We start from the raw sequence: 17784 nt of genomic DNA on the forward strand, positions 1-17784 counted from the left end.
GCTTTAGATTGGATATCCTTATAACAGCTTCTTTATGGAATATTCAAAATTGACTTGTAACTGAGAGTTATAGCCGAAAAGAATGGTTATAGCGAATATTATAATCAGGCTTGAAACCAATTTTTGACCAAATTTTAAATGCTTGTAATATTATATTAAAATTGTGTGATTAGTTAAATTATTTAATTTCGAAAAAATGCAATAAAATAAAAAAAAATTTTTTTTGTTCGTGCTTATTTTGTCATGTCTAAACTTGATTGAATTTATTTATAATATATTCTAAAATAAATAATTAAAAATAAAAGAATAATGTTGTTGATGAAATGGAATAAAAAAAATGGTGGCTAAAATCACGTTATCTGGCTACATCTACCAATAGTCGTAGCTTGTACAATTCTCTTGCAATGAAGACCAACCATACAGGGACACCCGGGGGTATTTGTTTTTGAGATTTGACAGATTTCATCGAATGCCAATTTGGGCTGACAGTAATCTTGTCATATATTTATTTTAAAATAGTATTAAATATAATTAATGTCAATTTTTCTGTATAATAATTTGGAAATTTGTCAATCATATTTTTTTCAGCTCGAACCGCGGGATTACCCAATCACATCGCAAACTCGAATGAGTTTAAAAATAGGATCACGTGATGATGTAGTTTATTTGCACAAACTGTTGCACAAATCATTAATAATATCTTTAAAAAAGTGACAACCTTTTAATCTTGTTTATAAAAATTATTAACTTATATTATTTGATATGTCTACGAATAAATCCTTTCCGCAACATTCATTGGCACCACAATCTTTGACTGACGTGCATATCTTAGCAGCCTGAAATAAAAAAAAATAATGTAATCTTTGCGAAATGACATAAATTCTACTAGATTGGGGAAACTTCTCTTCTCTTCTCTTCTCTTCTCTTCTCTTCTCTTCTCTTCTCTTCTCTTCTCTTCTCTTCTCTTCTCTTCTCTTCTCTTCTCTTCTCTTCTCTTCTCTTCTCTTCTCCTTTCAACCCCAATCCGAGTTAAGGCCCGGAACAGCAGATAAAAAGAAGATTTTTAGGAAAGCCGAGAATTTAGCAAATTTATGTCGTTTTCCTTCAACTTTTATCGATTTCTACACAAAACTCCGATTCATAGAAACAAATATAACCGAAAATATAATGTTTATCAGTGTCGTCACTAGCCTTTTCAATCTCAGGCGACTTAAATTTTTTAAAAAAATATTTTTTTTAGATTTTGAAAAATATCTGTTTTTTAGGTTTAAAAAAAACATATTTTAAAATTTTCAAGAGGCTCATCAAATTTTTGCTCCCGCCACCCCTTAGTGACGCTACTGATGTTATTACAGAGCGTTTTTTTAAACGGTGGTGCCCGTTTCCGGTTCTTAAATTATTTCTGGTTCCGACAGGTTTTAATTCTAGTTCAAAAACAATAACTATATAATTAGAACTATTTTTAATGAGAAACCCCTTTTAAAATGAATTAGATTTCATGTTCCCGGCAACTTTAAGGGTGGGTGTAGGTTATTACCCCTATTGAAGATCTTTCTAGATTCCTAGGGGTTGGGTTCTGGTTTCAAATTATGGTAGTGTTGCTATAAAGCCCGATTCGGGTGTCGGGCCGGTTTTAAAAATTTAAAAATCGGATATTACCAGAAATATGTTTTATCATATTTGATCATGTTTGGAATACCTATCTTATATATTGTAGATAATTTTTCGCCGTTAACCTTTACAAGTCATTTATAATTTATATTAAAAAAATCTACGGAAAAACTAACATAAAATTATATGAAATTCAAAAAAAGTTCATAACGAAATGGCCTAAAATTTATAGGGTAGATATTCCACCCGGTAAAAAGAAAGAAAGAAATAAAGAAAGAAAGAAAGAAATAAAGAAAGAAAGAAAGAAATAAAGAAAGAAAGAAAGAAAGAAAGAAAGAAAGAAAGAAAGAAAGAAAGAAAGAAAGAAAGAAAGAAAGAAAGAAAGAAAGAAAGAAAGAAAGAAAGAAAGAAAGAAAGAAAGAAAGAAAGAAAGAAAGAAAGAAAGAAAGAAAGAAAGAAAGAAAGAAAGAAAGAAAGAAAGAAAGAAAGAAAGAAAGAAAGAAAGGAAGGAAGAAAGAAAGAAAGAAAACACATTGCCGGAAGAAACATATTGACGCTTACATATAGAAAGGAATTTTGTATATTGAGATTTAGTTCTTAAAGAAAAAATAATGTATATATGATACCTCGGTGAAGCTGACACTTATCGCTGCTAACTTAATCACTAAGCATAGAAGCCAGAGTTTGCTCATGGATTTACTTTACTTTTTTCTAATCAAATAATTTTATCTATTTTTTTTTGCAAAAAAATTTAAAATTTTTAAAAAAGTGAAAAAATTTTTTTTTTAAAAAAAAGATAAAAATAATTACCAAAAATTTCAAATTTATGAAAAAGTAATATAAAATAAAATGTCCAGTTTTAAAAAAAATGACAAATTCTATGATTCCAACTTCCGGTTAAGCTTTAACCAGATTCGGCCAGAAAGAAAAAATCTAGAAAATTCCCCCTCTATGTTTTTTTTAAAAAAATTCTTTTTAATTTGTCTAAAAACGATTAAAAAAACTTTTTTTTAAAAATTTCCTTGTTGAGATAAAGATAATTTTTTTTTATTTTATAAAATCTTAGTTTTTATAAATCTAATCTCTCAGAGGCTGTTCAAACATAATAATATCAATTAAAGATCTGTAAAAGAAAACCCGGCCCGAACCCGGTCCGGTCCAAACAGTCTTCGGTCCCGGGGCCGGGTATATTCTTAGAATTTTTTTTTAAAAGTATATCTAAATTTATCAATTTTTATGTTGAATTCTTTTATGTAAAAATAAAAATGTGTGATTTTTATTTATAAAAACTAGGCGCCATATGACATATATATTTCATTTTGAGTTAATTTCTATATTCAAATAAAACCGGGCCGGGCCGGGTCGGGCCGGAAAAACTCTTTAAAAAATTTTGAGCCGGACCGGGCTTGAAATATTAGGCCCAGTGCAGATCACTAATGTTAATTCTAACAAGTTCAAAATAAAGTGGTAAATTTTTACCCCTTCTCCAACATTTTTCAAAAAAAAGAAGCATTTTAACAATAATCTTTCTTAAAATAGTAAGTGGAGTTTAAATTACGCGCGTTTTTGCAGCTGGTTGGAAATGGCGGAATAATGAATTTGGAATGATATCATTTGAAAATGGCGCGCTATTCTTTAGTCGCGCCAAATATAGTGTTTTGCAAATTGGACTCAATACGTTAAAATCAATATTTTTACCCGGCAAAAAATATTGTAGCAGGATCGAAGATTATGTTCATAGATTAGTACAAAGGTATGAACATCTGTTACTTTATTCTAAAAAGATTTAATGTTAAAGATTTTCAAAGCCCTTTTGTCAAATTAAATCTTCAATTTAATAGTTATGGATAATAATTCTTAGCTGCTTCATCGAAGCCAAGCTTTTTATAGTACAAGCTAATAACCAAAATTAGTACTATAGGTTTCAGGTTAGCATTTAGTAGAAGAAGGACAAAAAAAAGATAGGAATCCTAAAATCTCTGTTTCCCAACCTCATAGAATTTTTCATCCTGCTAATTATCCTTTCCAATAACTTTTCTGGCCAAAATTGTGAGTTGCCATTTTTAGAAACCGGTTAAAATCAAGCCGTTTAGAAACACTAACCAAATATAACAATAAAATATCTCGAATGAGTTTGCGAGTCATTATTTTTAATGTTTAATATCGCATCTGCATACGGGTAGGTTTTTTTTTGCTGTTTTTAATATTTCTCTCGAATCGCAAACGGTTAATTTAGTTTACTTATATTTTTTTAAAAAGCAGTGAAAAACCAAAATGCAATCCAAAGCGCTCTTATAAAAAATTTATGGGAGGAAGGGGGGGGGGGGTGTGCCACTCAAGGATCTTCCTCACACTTGAAAAAATCTTGAATACGGCTACGAAATATCATTAAGAATTGGTAGGGACACTCACTCCTCTTCGAAAAATGGGGAAAAACATTATTATTGACATTTCAAAACAAAAAAATGTCACGATATCCGTATTTCGTCTTACTGTAGAGAAATTATCTTTTATATATATCGCGATTAGAATTTGTTTTTTTTTTATAAATATAATACGCTTCCACCCCCCAAAAAGTTGCCCTAATTCATTTATCATGGAATGTACATCAAATTAGTGATATACATCGGGCCCAATTTTTCAAACCCGGTCTGGCCCGAACTCAAATTTTTTTTTAAAAAATTTAACCGACCCGGTCCGGCCCGGTTTTATTAAAATATAGAAATTAATTTTCATAATTACTCAAAATAAAAGACATATGTTATATGGCGTCTAGTTCTTTAGATAAAGTCAAATATTTTTATTTTACATATAAACTATTCAATATTAAATTGATAAATTCGAATATATTTTAAAAAAATTTCCAAGGCCCGACCTCTATTCGACCCGAATTTTTTTAAAATATTAGGCCGTTCGGGCCGGGCCGGACTCGAGTTGGGTACCGGTCGGGCCTACTTTTGCACTCTACAACAAATGACTTAAGAACCGTATCCAAAAAAAACTAACAACTTTAGAAATAAGACAAGATACTTCTTAATCGAATTACCTCAATATTAGATCCGATACTTAATATTATACCAATCCAAGCTGCTAGCTTTAGGAAGAATGGTGTACTGGAAAATAACAAATAAATCCACACATATCGGCCTATTACCGAGTAGAAAGGTCTCAAATATATAATATAGGGGTGGCATCGGCCATTTTTTTAAAAAAATGAGTATCCCTTCTGATTATATATTCTTGAAAGTATTATAATTCGATGGATAATAATGTGCCATGAATGGCCATATTTTTTTTTTTGAAAAAAATCTCTTCTCTTCTCTTCTCTTCTCTTCTCTTCTCTTCTCTTCTCTTCTCTTCTCTTCTCTTCTCTTCTCTTCTCTTCTCTTCTCTTCTCTTCTCTTCTCTTCTCTTCTTCTTCTCTTCTCTTCTCTTCTCTTCTCTTCTCTTCTCTTCTCTTCTCTTCTCTTCTCTTCTCTTCTCTTCTCTTCTCTTCGTTTCTCTTCGTTTCTCTTCGTTTCTCTTCTTTCTTTCTTTCTTTCTTACAAATTTTATTTCAATGTGTATATTAAATATTAATCTTTAAAATAAAATTTGAATCAAAGCTCTTTGTTTAATACTTTATGAATTAAATGATATTATGTGAAAGTTGTTTTTCGGGCCATATGCTATGTGTTAACTGGCCATAATATATTATTGAAGAATTTTAATATAAATATGAAATAATAATACAATATGAAATATATTGTAAAAGACATCAATTGTACACTAATTTAATTAGTATTAAAATCTCAATTTATTACCACATCTATTTAATGATAATGTTACAAATTAATATCTTAATTACCATTTTACTAAACATTCTTAAGCTTGTTCATCATTTTATTTCACCAAATGTTGTTTTGCGAGGGCTTTTCATTTTATATGTGAATGTGAATTGTGGCCAATCAATACATGGCCAGTCAATACTCACCTCTCTATTATTATTAAGCGCCTTTATATGTTCTATTAAATAAGCTTTTAAAGTCTAATTTTTTGTGTGAATAATGCTAAATGCCTTAGGATAATATTTATAAAATATCAGTAATCTAAATTAGCAATTTTTTCACCAAACAAAAAAAATGTGTAACGTGATTTTTCCAGAAAGAAGGCACTAAAAACAGTTTATTTGAAATATTTTTTTTATAAAATTGCTCTATTCAATAAATGAACTTAGGTAAGGTACATATCATAAACATACACATTTTGACCAATTTTGAGAGAAATTGGTCCAATAGATAAAAAGTTAAATGATGGTGGCCAGTCTTCACATATGGCCATTTATGGCACATTTCCCCTACTACAAGTGAATACTATCTAAATTTAATATTTTCTAATTTCCCATTTCATTTTTGAGTGTTCACCCAAAGTTAAACCGAAAACTTTTAAAATGGTATAAACCGTTATGAATATCTGAACCGTAACCGTAACCGAACCGATATAATTATTTTTTGAAGGAGTAAAAAAAAACATTTTATAAAAAAAAGTTAAAACCGGTTCAAGCCGGTTTAGTTTTTATACTTTTAGGAAATCAAAAAAATTTGAATATCCAGATTTGTATAAATTTGCTCTTATAGTATTGGCTGTTCCCGCAATACAAGTTTCTGAAGAAAGGGCCTTTTTGGGGCTAAAATTTGAGTTATCGTCAATCCATTTATGTTAAAAAATATATTACTTTTGCGCTTAAATAATATATTTAAAAGTTAGTTACTTTGAATCTTATATATTCATATATATATATCATAGATGCTTATAATAAAAATAAATTAGACGACGGTGTTGCTTCAATAAAAAATTTTTTAGTAACCGTAATGAACCTTTATAAACCTTTAAAATTAGCTGAAGAGCTGAATCTTTATAAAAATTTTCATAAGAACCCTAACCAAAACGTGATCATTATAACTATTTACATTCTGAACCGTTGTAAATAACGGTTCGGGTCCCTGGTTTCTAGGGAACTTGTGTAAACTTTTTAATATTCGAAACACTTTTAAAGTTTAAGATCAATCACTTTTCACTTGTCAGTTATCTAACCTCCATTTTTTTAAAAATTTTGTATTTAGTTATTTGATGCTGCCAGCTACCCGAATCGCAATACTTACAAATTGAGCAGAAGCGTTTCGCGTTGTAATTTTCAAAAACGTCTTCGTTGTTTCAACCGAAATTAAATTATTATTTTTTTTGAATATGAATACACGAAAACAATTATTTTTTTTAACGCAAAAATAAAACGTCCATCAATTGGCATATCAAAAATACGTTTAAAACGCAGAACGCTTTGATTTTTAAGCACTATTATCTAAAATAAACATTCATAGATACTAAATATTTTGATCTAATAATTACAAAGTTATACGAATTTATTATGATTACATGAAGTTAGCCAGGAGTACTACGTCTCCTTAAGCATTCACGCTAGTACCCAGCCCATCCTTACCTTATTAAAAATAAGGAAAACAATAGCAGAATAGGCAATTTAAATTAGTCAAGCCCTCCTTAGTCCTTCATTCCCTAGTTCTTCGCTTCATTTTAATAAAGATAGCGTCTTCATAAATTTCTACCCCCCCCCCCTCAATTTGATGATCATTTTGCATCCTGCCGCATCATAATATTATATTCTCAAAATTAAATTATATATTAAACTTAAGTTCAAAATAATATTTAAAATTTTTAAAAATCGGAAAATTAAAAAAAAAAATATTTTTTTAAAAAAAAATCCATGATATTTCAAAAAAAAAAAGAGAATTAATTTCAAAATTTTAAATATTCCCAACAGGCTTGTTAATCGATCCTTTTAAAAGGATCGAAATCCAGGATCGACCTTTTAAAAAAAGGATCAAGATCTTTTTCTTATTTAAATTCCTGAAGGAAATTACGGATATATGCAAAATTAATTATTATAAAATAAATTTAAATATGGTATAAATTTATTGTAATTATAAAATATAATGTAAGTATAACAATTAGGATATATTTATTTATTATTAAAATTAGTTGTTCAATTATAAAAAATTTTTTTTCTAAGTTATAATCATTTAAACATCCACATTTTCATTAAGTACATTGTTTAGCTTTACTAAACAAGCGCTACACAGAAACGCTTGATGGCAAAGGTGTGTTTTATATATTCAATAAATATTTTTTAAAATTAAAATAAATTTTAAAAATATTCATTGAATCATCGTTTGATTAAAATAAAATTTGGAATAAGCTATTTTGTGAAGAATTTTTCCCCAAAAAGGTATCATTTTTATTCATACATTCATTTGAAGCATCTGCACATGGTTGATCCTGCATATTTTTCAAGTGGACAATTAGGCATCAATATAAGGGCTGCCAATATGTTATTGTCATCATACAGTGAAGGAAATCTGTATTAAGAAATGATAATTAATTTATTAAATCATTCATATAAATCAGTTACTGTAAAACTTAGTCCTTTCAAATTTTACAGTCAGGCCTGGCTCATCATCTATGTGGTATTTAGAATCATATCATAAATATTGATTAAATTCTATATTATATTTACACTTAATATAATTTGAATATACCTTCCATGGCCACTCCAACAATTAGCAGAGGTGCATACATACGGACTTCAGACAAATTATCTTATAAGATTCATTGTCATATTTGTAAAGGCAGTAGATATTTTGTTGCCCAGAGTTTGACGACATATAATTTTTGTCGTTGGAGAAAATGTTTCAATCATTTTCTGAAATGAAGGATCATCAATCTGTGACGGTGGTTGGAAGGTGTCAATAATAAACTCCATTATAACCTTGTCTGCTGTTTTTTTTCAGATATTGCTGGCATGTTGAGATTATAAAAATTTAATTTGGTTTGTTTGGATCTGCAATCAGAACCACTTTAATTTAGCAGAGATTTATTTGTTTGTGTAGAGAATTCACTTTAGTGTTTGGCAGTCTCATTTTTGAATTCACTGTGCTTTCTCTTTATAAAAGAAAAATATAGTATGTATCAGAGTTGGATTAATATAACTTCTCCTGAATTAAATCCCAATTTTAAAATTTTAAATGGAAATTTTTAAAAAAAGGACAATGTACAGGGCTGAGTAAAACCTGTATAAACCAAAAAATGATAAAGGGTACAACACAAATTTTGTTAAACATATTAAAGTATATTAATTATATGTAGTTAGAAGGATCATATAGGTTATCTTAAAATTTCAAGTTTACAACATTATATACCATTATTAAAAGCTGCTCAAGATGATATGGGCAAATAATTTTGAGATAATATTTTCCTATGATATGAATATAATGAGGCTTTTTTGGCATTTAAGTACTTATGGATCATGGGTTTAACACAAATTTTGTTAAATATATTAGAGTATATTATTTATATGTGGTTAAAGGGGTCATATATGTTATCTTAAAAATTCAAATTTACAATATTGTCTAGATGATATGGCATAAGAAAACTGTATTTTTAAAAGAAATAATTTCTTTTAAATGCCTTTTGAGGTTTGAAATACTAATCTTTGAAGAAGACATTTTGTTCTTACATAAAGAGCATTTTGCACTGATCATTGTATAGCTACTTCCATCCGCTCCACGTAAGTAAAATACTTACGTAAATTATGAAATGGTAAAAAATTCTCATTCTCACTTAAATCTGCTGACAGATCAATGTATTATCTTTTAGAACTATAATGGAGGGTATAATTAAAACCTAGAATTTATTTATATTATTTATAATATAATTAAATAAATAAAACTTGTAGGTCCTAAATCTCGTAAATTTTGATGTAGATTGACATTTTTTTAAAAAATAATATTTTAATTTAATTTAATTTTCAAAATTTTTATTTTATTTATGGCTTTTTAAGTAAAAAAAAAAATTTTTTAAAAAATGATCTAGATCACGATCCTAAATTTAAGTCAGGATCATAAATCCGGGAAAATAGACAAATTTAGGATCGAATCCAGGATTGGATATCTTTTGATTCCATCCTTTAGCAACTCTGATTTCAAAGTATAATAGAACTGGAGGTTATTGATTTTTTATGTGTTTTATTAAAATGTCAGATATCTCTGCAATTTTATGATTATTTACAAAAATTTCTTGATGCTTTCTTTTCATTGCATTAAAGACCATGGCGATTTAAGCAATGCTGGGATATGATCGTTGGATATAATGTTCGATATTCTTTTAAAAAAACTAATTAAAATAGGGAAAGATTAATTTTTAAATTAAAATTGTTACAACACATTAATTAAGTACCATTTTGTTTATAAAATGTTTTATGACGTTTATTTCATGGTAGAAAATATATAAAATATGCAAAAATTTTATTATAAAAAATAAATAGAATATTTTAGGTGAGCATCGTGTGTCCTACTTTTTTAAAATTTTTGACGAGGTTATTCTATTTTTCTTAAAAATGAATGTTTTATTTTTCTATGTTATTAAGGTTCTTTTCTGAAAGTTGATGCTATAAATGAAAATAATAGAATATCAAGATTAAAAACCCTATTAATCGAAGTAGAATGTTAAAAATTGAACATCTTATTTCACCAAAAGATAATTTGAATTTTTGTTCTTTTAGGATAAATCCAAATTCATTTGATATGAACATTATATCTCAATGTGTGAGCAGAGACCTGCAAAGGTACCATTTGTATGGCCCAGCCTGGCTCGAAATTTTTTTAAAAAATTTTTTCGGCTTGAATTTTTCCCAAAAATTTTTTTCGGCAAGGCTACCCCGGGTTTTTTTAAAAAAAAATTTTCAGGCCCGACCCGGATTTTTTTAAAATACATTTTATTTTTTTTTTATTTTTACAGCTAAAAATGGCGATTTCAAATATTTGGTTTTAAAATATATGGCCCGGCACGGCCCAGATATCTTTTTTAAAAAAATTTTCAGACTCGGTCCGGCCCGACCCTGGTAAATTTAAAAAATTAAAATAGGGATCTCTAATCGTGAATAATCTCATAAAGCTTACACTAAGTAATTTAAACTTAAAATAAGCCACATCCCACCCTTAAATTAATTAAATTGTAATGTAGTTCTCGGCTATAGGTTTTGGTTTTGCCCAACTCTTCTTTTATCAGCCTATGGACTCTTAAAGAACAGTTCCTGGACTGTTGTGAGTACAAGTATGTGCTGCTTGCCCAAACGTGTAGAGGGCTTCTCATTTTTATATTTACACCCAAATTAATTTAGTTCCAGTTAGATGGCAATGACTAACACCTAGCGTAGCTCTGTTGAATCTTCAAAGTTAGAGGGCATAAGCGTTTAAATCACATATTACATACTGGCTATTTTTATATTTCATAATTAGACATAATTATGTGAAATTTGTTTATATCAATATAACAGCTGACAGATTTTTCTTTTTTTTGTGGATTTGGTTTATATGTATTTTATTTAAACGTGTTGATACGATTTATAATGAAATTTTTTAGCATTATCTTTCTCATATTTTCAGGTATGAAATATTATATTTTATATGTTATAATTTTTATTATATAAGTCTTTAACAGCAAAATTGTTTCACAAGTTGAAACTGATGATGTAAATATAGAGGCTACTGAAGAGGAAACTTTACTGCCAGTTTATGATGTACACAAAGATAATAAGCCAATAAAACAGGATGAATCGGTTATTTTTAAATTTTTATTATTTTATTCATGGAGTTTAAAGAACTTCTATCAAGGTCCTTATTTATTTTCAAATTAATTAATATTACAATACACACCTTACAGAATAATTATATGAATTTATTTATTAAAAATCACAATATATCCTTCTGCTGAGAAATTTATATTATTTGTTTTTTTTAGTTGCAAGCAGGATATGATTTGCATGACATATTGCCCAGCCATGTTCATTCCAAAATTTTATTCACTGATCCTGCCCTTCACACTGTTACAGGTAAATAATTATTTTATGTAATGATGCCATTAACACATTATTAAATTGCTTCTATACCATTCTACTAACATATACCTGTATGATATACTGGATCCATAGTCTTGCACTAAAAAGTTGCCCTATAAATTTTATTGGAAATTTTTAGGTACATTCATTGTAGTCTTTTGGTTAGGCTACATTTTGGTAAAAATTATTGGTTTGATTTTTTAAAATTAAAGTTAGGTAGTGAATATCCAGAGTTGCCATGGTTAGGCTTGCATAAAGTCTTTGTCCATCCTATTTGTCTTGAGTGACTGGAATTGCCTGGAACCTCGCAACCTTTCTATCATTGACTTAGTGTTGCCTAACTTTAGTCAACGATAAAACAGCATAGCCATGTTTTTATCCAAAAATATTTGAATTGATCTTCAAGTTGTAACTCAACTTAAAGGAGGCTAAAAGCTTGGCTAAATCACATTAGAGATGGTCAAAGTTTGGTAATTTAACAATACTACATTGACTGTAAAAGTCCCAACTGCTACTCTAATTGGGCTGGAAAATCTTAACTTGTAATTTTCTCTGTGTAAATATTTTTAGCCCAAACATCAATAATCATCTTGCCCTTCAATAAAAGGTCGCAAAATCAATAAATACTCTGACCTACAGCACAATAATTGTCTTATCACAGTAACGTCCAATACCTTTGGCCCTAAGGATCTGACTCTTATATGGTCCTCTAGGCCTTGAAATTAAGCAAATCTTTTTTTTTGAATTTTATCACTTAAAACAAAGAACCCAAATTGTGATTTTGAAGACTACCTGTCATTCTAATAGTTTCTCATTAATTATATATATTTTTTTAAAATATTTTATTCCAAATTTGTATTTAACTCCGAGATAGTAAAGAATTTTAAATTAAAAAGATATAAAAAATAAATTATTATACCTTATTTATATTTTTCAACTTGTATATGGCTCTTTTAACAGAACTTCCTACAAATACCCCTATTCACGTACTGCTCTCCATAGCTAACCAAGCCACATCTCCTTCTCCTATTCTATTGGAGAAGATAGCTGCTTCCATCAGATATCCACAAGACATTACCTTCTTCATTCAGAACTTTACCTCGAAGTACTTGTCCCACTCTTCTAACCTATGGAATTATAAATATCCATCTGACAACCCTTCGGATAAGTTTTTTCACCTATCCCCTGGCTTTAGGGCCTCCTTTAATTACGACAATATTAGGGCCAGTGAACAGCTGGCAGGAAGACCCTTTACTCTTGTAGTCACCGTGGTGTACCGTGATTTCGTGAGTTCTTATATTTTATTACATTTTTATGATTGACATACAACTCAACTTGCACATTATTTTATATTATAACAAATTTTAAAACATATTTTTATTATCTCAGAATATGAGCCAATACGAGAAGACAATTTTTAACCAAACTGTGATGTTTACAGAACTAGAAACGGGATTAGATGGACAGACGTAAACATTTTCGCAATTTTTGATTTAATAAATAAAATGACGTTTATTGTGTCTTGAAATAATAGTTTGTAGTAATATCAAAAATAATATCCGCTAGGTTCATATTCTTATATTTAGCACAAATGGAGGATGTATTTATTTACACAATCTTATTGGAAGCGCTAAAACTTTTGAATTGAAATGATAAATTGAAAAAATGACCAATTAGATATTATTTATTTTTTTTGTCATATAAAACCAATTTTTTTTAATATAAAAATTTATTTATTCGATGTTCGCAGATTTTTCCTCTATCTCTTAATGGCCGGCTGCATTGTCCTAGCCGTATTATTGTGCCAAAACTTCGTAACTGTTTGGGGGGTAATTTATTTATTTCTAATTTTTCCCATTTTTTTCTCATTCTTTTGTGCATTCTTTTAATATTTTTTTTCAAAGAAAAATCCCCATTAATGTTTTTTGCCGATTCATATGCCGAAGATCAAAAAATCGGATATTTTTAAACAAATATATATGTGTTTGTTTGTCCTAAGCTATCTTGTTAGTTTTTTTTTAAAGTCAAAAAAATAATGGGCGAAATTAGTGCTATAATTATAAAATCGAATGTCAATCAACCCCATATCCACAATATAAAAAACAGAGGAAGAAATTAAACGCCGTGTCTAGTGGTCACTTTTCATCCGGTTCCAGCAACGCTACCTCCAAGTCCTTCGAAATGGGAACGCAGCAAATAGAAGGAGTCGATTTAGATTGGATACCCCTAGAAACTCTGAATCAATACAGTAATTTTCAATATAGAATTATATATATTATATCTTTCGTCTCCCTAAGATAAAAAGAAAATGGATTCAATCTCCCCGAAATTGCATAGAAGAAATAATGCGCCATCTACAGCCACCCACAAGAAATGAACTTTAAAATTATAATTATGACGTTTTTTTTTATCATTTCATCTTTCTAATTATTTCCCTCTCAAATTTTTATATTTATTGTTTCGCAGTTAGCGGTGTTCTCGATTGGAGTCGGTTTTTTAAATACGGTTAACCCAATATTTTAGCCAGAAAATATAGCCTAAACCTTGAAATTTCGCTAACATATGTTCAAACCTTTGTACTATCTGTGACCAAAATCTTCAGGCATGCGCAATACATTTCTGGGTAAAATATCGAGTTGGACCTTTTCTAAGAATCGACTCAATCCAACCGTTCAACAACACTAGTTTGCACCATAAATATCGATGTAAAAAAAAATTATTGAAATTTTCATTTTAGTTTAGTGATTGGAGTAGTTATATTTTAAAATATAATAATAAATTGTTCTATTTGTTTAGTGGGGGGGAAGGTTAAATTTTTTTTAAAATTATATCCCTATTTCAAATTGCGATTTGGTTATTTGATTTACAAATTTTTTTATTTCTTTAATATTTTTGTCATCTTTAAAAAAAATATTGTTAAAATGCAAATTATTGTTTACCACATAAATAATAATAAATATCCTCCGATTTCTCGCTGTCTTGATTGACTGGAGTGACAGTAATCCACTTGACATTTAACAAAAAAATGAATATCACTAATATTTCGGAACAATTATTGTCTATGAAAATAAAATGTTCTTAGAGTATTATTGGTCTACAGGAGTTATTATTAGATATGTTTATAAGGAACCAACATTACCTAAATTACACTGACTGAAATATTAATCAGATAGATGTAGTATCTTGATTAGAGGTCTGCAATAAGCGGGCATGGATGGGCTTTTAATTGCGCGAGAGGCGGATGGGTTAAAGTGATGGGGCGGGCGAACTTTAACCATTTTTTTGGGCGAAATAAGTAGAGCAGATTTCTATTTATTAAAAATAAATAAAGGACCGAACACTGGCCGGGTTAAACAAATTTTTAGGAATTCTAAAAGCTAAACTATGACGGGCGAGCGCTGTAAAAAAAAACACCTCAGTTTTAGACCTCTGATCCAGATACATAAATGTGTATATATATATTCATTTTTATCGGTATACCATAAATGCGGATAAAATTTTGACGCCCATCAACAGTCGCGTCCTTAGCTTTTGCAATCTTAGGGAGTGCGCACCTAAAAATATTTCTGTAAGGCTACCCTCTCATACCCCTTCATTTCACGGGTCTTTGGCCCATTTTTTCCTGGCCTCCAGCCTGGTGGTTACCTTTTAACATATTTTTTTCTTTTTAAATTGTGATCTGCAAACCCTGAACTAGTATTCAAAAAATTTCCCCATTTTGCATATATAAACTTTTAAAATTATAATGAATGAAAGAAGGAAAATAGGTGACATTGTAAGCTATCTCTAGATAATGTATTATAACAAAAAAAATATTTATTTATCAGGTAGGTAACAACTCAAATATCATTCTAATAAATGGTGATAATGATCCGGTTACCACGTATTGATAGATGCTAAGGGTGTTAGGTAGTTAACCTCACCTAATAATGTTATATTAATAATAAATCTATATATATAAGCATTAAAAAAATATATCTAATTAACGAATATAATAATTAATATTACTACAATATCAAAAAATGTTTGTGTTTACCGATTAATAAAAATATTTTACTTAAGCATTATAAAAATAAAAAAAATTCTTTCCTTTCTTTCTTTCTTTCTTTCTTTCTTTCTTTCTTTCTTTCTTTCTTTCTTTCTTTCTTTCTTTCTTTCTTTCTTTCTTATGATATATCTCCCACCCCTTATGTTTAGTGTTACTCTTACTTCTTCTAAGAGTAGAGACAGCTGTTCTAGTAAAAAATGTATATTTTGTAATATGAAAAATGATTTATAGTGCGCACAAATTAAACGTTTGCGATTTGCCGTAATTTTTTAATCAAAAAAAAACGTAACGCATCCCTTGTTTAAATTGAGATTTTTTATTAATAAACTATATTATCGTCTGCCTTTATATTTCATTGATCTTCTAAATATTCCACTTTAAGATATTAGCAAGTTATTTTTTTTTTAAACATTATATTACAAAATGGATTTAAAAATAGAATTGAAAAAAGCCAATCTGTTTGCGTTAAATGGTTGCTAATTCCAAACGCAAATTTTCCTAATTTGCACGATTGAAACGCACTATTAGAGTGGGATAAAATGATAACTTGTTTATACGCCTATTGTTATCACACGTAATCGTCTATTAAAATCATTAGAAATATTATTTACAGCACGTTTTCAATGCTCAAAAATGGCCAACAAATCTAATTGTTCCTGTCTTACAATTCGGGTGCTGGTTTAAATTATAATACGAACCTTTAAAATTTCGTATTCTGGATCAGGAAGATTATGACGTAAAATAAATGTCTTAATTACATTAGAATTTTTTTTTAAAAAAAAGGGAGGGATAGCAGTGACATTCATAGAAGCAAGGAAAGCATTGCTCCCCTTGTAATCTCTTATAAAATTCTTAAATAAAATTATTAAAATCTATGCTGTGTTAAAAAAAAAATTAATACTAATTTTACTGCGCTAAAAAAAATTTTTTACTACCTACTATCTTAAAAAAAATTTTATTATTTTAAATTACGTTAAAAAAATAATTTTTAGAAAAAATTTAGAAACTCTTATAACAATGATGAAACTAAATGTGCCCAAATAAGTAATAGAATAGTGCGCGCAAAATGAACGCTTCAAAGCAGCGTTTCAAAACGCAAATAAAAAAAACGTAAACGTTACCTATGTGAAGCGTTAACTTTTATTTTTTTTTCAATATGAAACGTCTAAATTACTAAACAAAAAAAAAGGCTTGTCCTATATTTAATTAGAAAATCTTTTTGTAATATCCAATGACATATATAATACCTAGACTGACGATTAATTCATTAAAAGTGTGCATCAATGCAAATCAGCTGGAGACGCCATCTTAGTTACACTAATCATTATTAAAATTTTAAATGAGAGCCTAATTTATTCCTATATCTGATGCAAACTTTAATCGAGATAATAAGGAAGCAAGTTATCAATTTAATAATAGTTTTTAACATGAGAAACTATATCTGTTACCAAAATGGCGAGTCCAGCTGATTTTCTTTTACCAACGCTTAAAAAAGCATTTTAATGATAGAATGAATCGTCAGTCTAGGTATTATATATGTCACTGTTAATATCATAATTCTAAAATCTAAAAATATTATTATATCATTTGATATAATTATTTAACTTTTTAGAGGATGTTTGTGATCCACGCTATCACTCCAAAATTTAAAAACGTTTTCAAAAAACGCAAGATATTTTGTTTTTTAATAAACGATTTATAATACGAAACAGAAATAATTCCAATTTAAAACGAATGCATTATTTTGCGTTTTGAAACGCGGCGTTGAAACGTTCAATTTGTGGGCATGCGCAGCGCTTTAAAGATTTATTAAATTTGAATTAATTTTATTTACTTTAAAAAAAAATTTAAATGCGTTCTCACCTCCAATTTATTAGGCGATAAAAATTCGGCGTTAAACCGCCGCTCCCGATTTATAACTTGCCACCCACAGTCTAAATATAAGGGTAATTTACACGCAAAAAACACAAGAAATGCAACAACGTTAAGACTTTATATTCCATTGCATCAATATTAATAGAAACCAATCAACGTTTCGTATTGGATGAGAAAAAAAATGGTACGGTAACCAAAAAATTGGCTAAAAGCGTATGTCGTTTCTCCAAAAAAAAGAAGATGGGGTCACACAAGAATTAGTTTTAAAAATAAAAATTTGAATTTGAAGACCCAAAAAAGTTAT

The 17784-nt window shown here is 28.7% G+C and overlaps 1 protein-coding gene and 1 long non-coding RNA gene across 2 annotated transcripts; one reads left to right on the plus strand and one right to left on the minus strand.

Annotated features, from left to right (window-relative positions):
* Window positions 1-248: 248 nt before the first annotated feature.
* LOC135924962 (uncharacterized) lies at window positions 249-2372 on the minus strand. The gene is made up of 3 exons (XR_010571466.1): window positions 2238-2372; window positions 749-836; window positions 249-493 (listed from the first exon to the last, which is right to left on the minus strand). It is a non-coding gene; the product is annotated as an uncharacterized LOC135924962 (long non-coding RNA).
* Window positions 2373-11028: 8656 nt separating this feature from the next.
* LOC135923791 (translocon-associated protein subunit alpha-like) lies at window positions 11029-14088 on the plus strand. Its single transcript, XM_065458735.1, has 8 exons — window positions 11029-11105; window positions 11151-11278; window positions 11461-11551; window positions 12518-12843; window positions 12947-13026; window positions 13308-13386; window positions 13664-13805; window positions 13855-14088. The coding sequence occupies exons 1-8, from the start codon at window positions 11069-11071 to the stop codon at window positions 13932-13934; spliced, it is 963 nt and encodes a 320-aa protein (XP_065314807.1). The 5' UTR covers window positions 11029-11068; the 3' UTR covers window positions 13935-14088.
* The last annotated feature ends 3696 nt before the right edge of the window (window positions 14089-17784 follow it).

This window comes from Gordionus sp. m RMFG-2023, chromosome 2 (genome assembly GCF_954871325.1).
Source record: "Gordionus sp. m RMFG-2023 chromosome 2, tfGorSpeb1-WG-v2, whole genome shotgun sequence".
NCBI classification, from domain to species: Eukaryota; Metazoa; Nematomorpha; class Gordioida; order Chordodea; family Parachordodidae; genus Gordionus; species Gordionus sp. m RMFG-2023.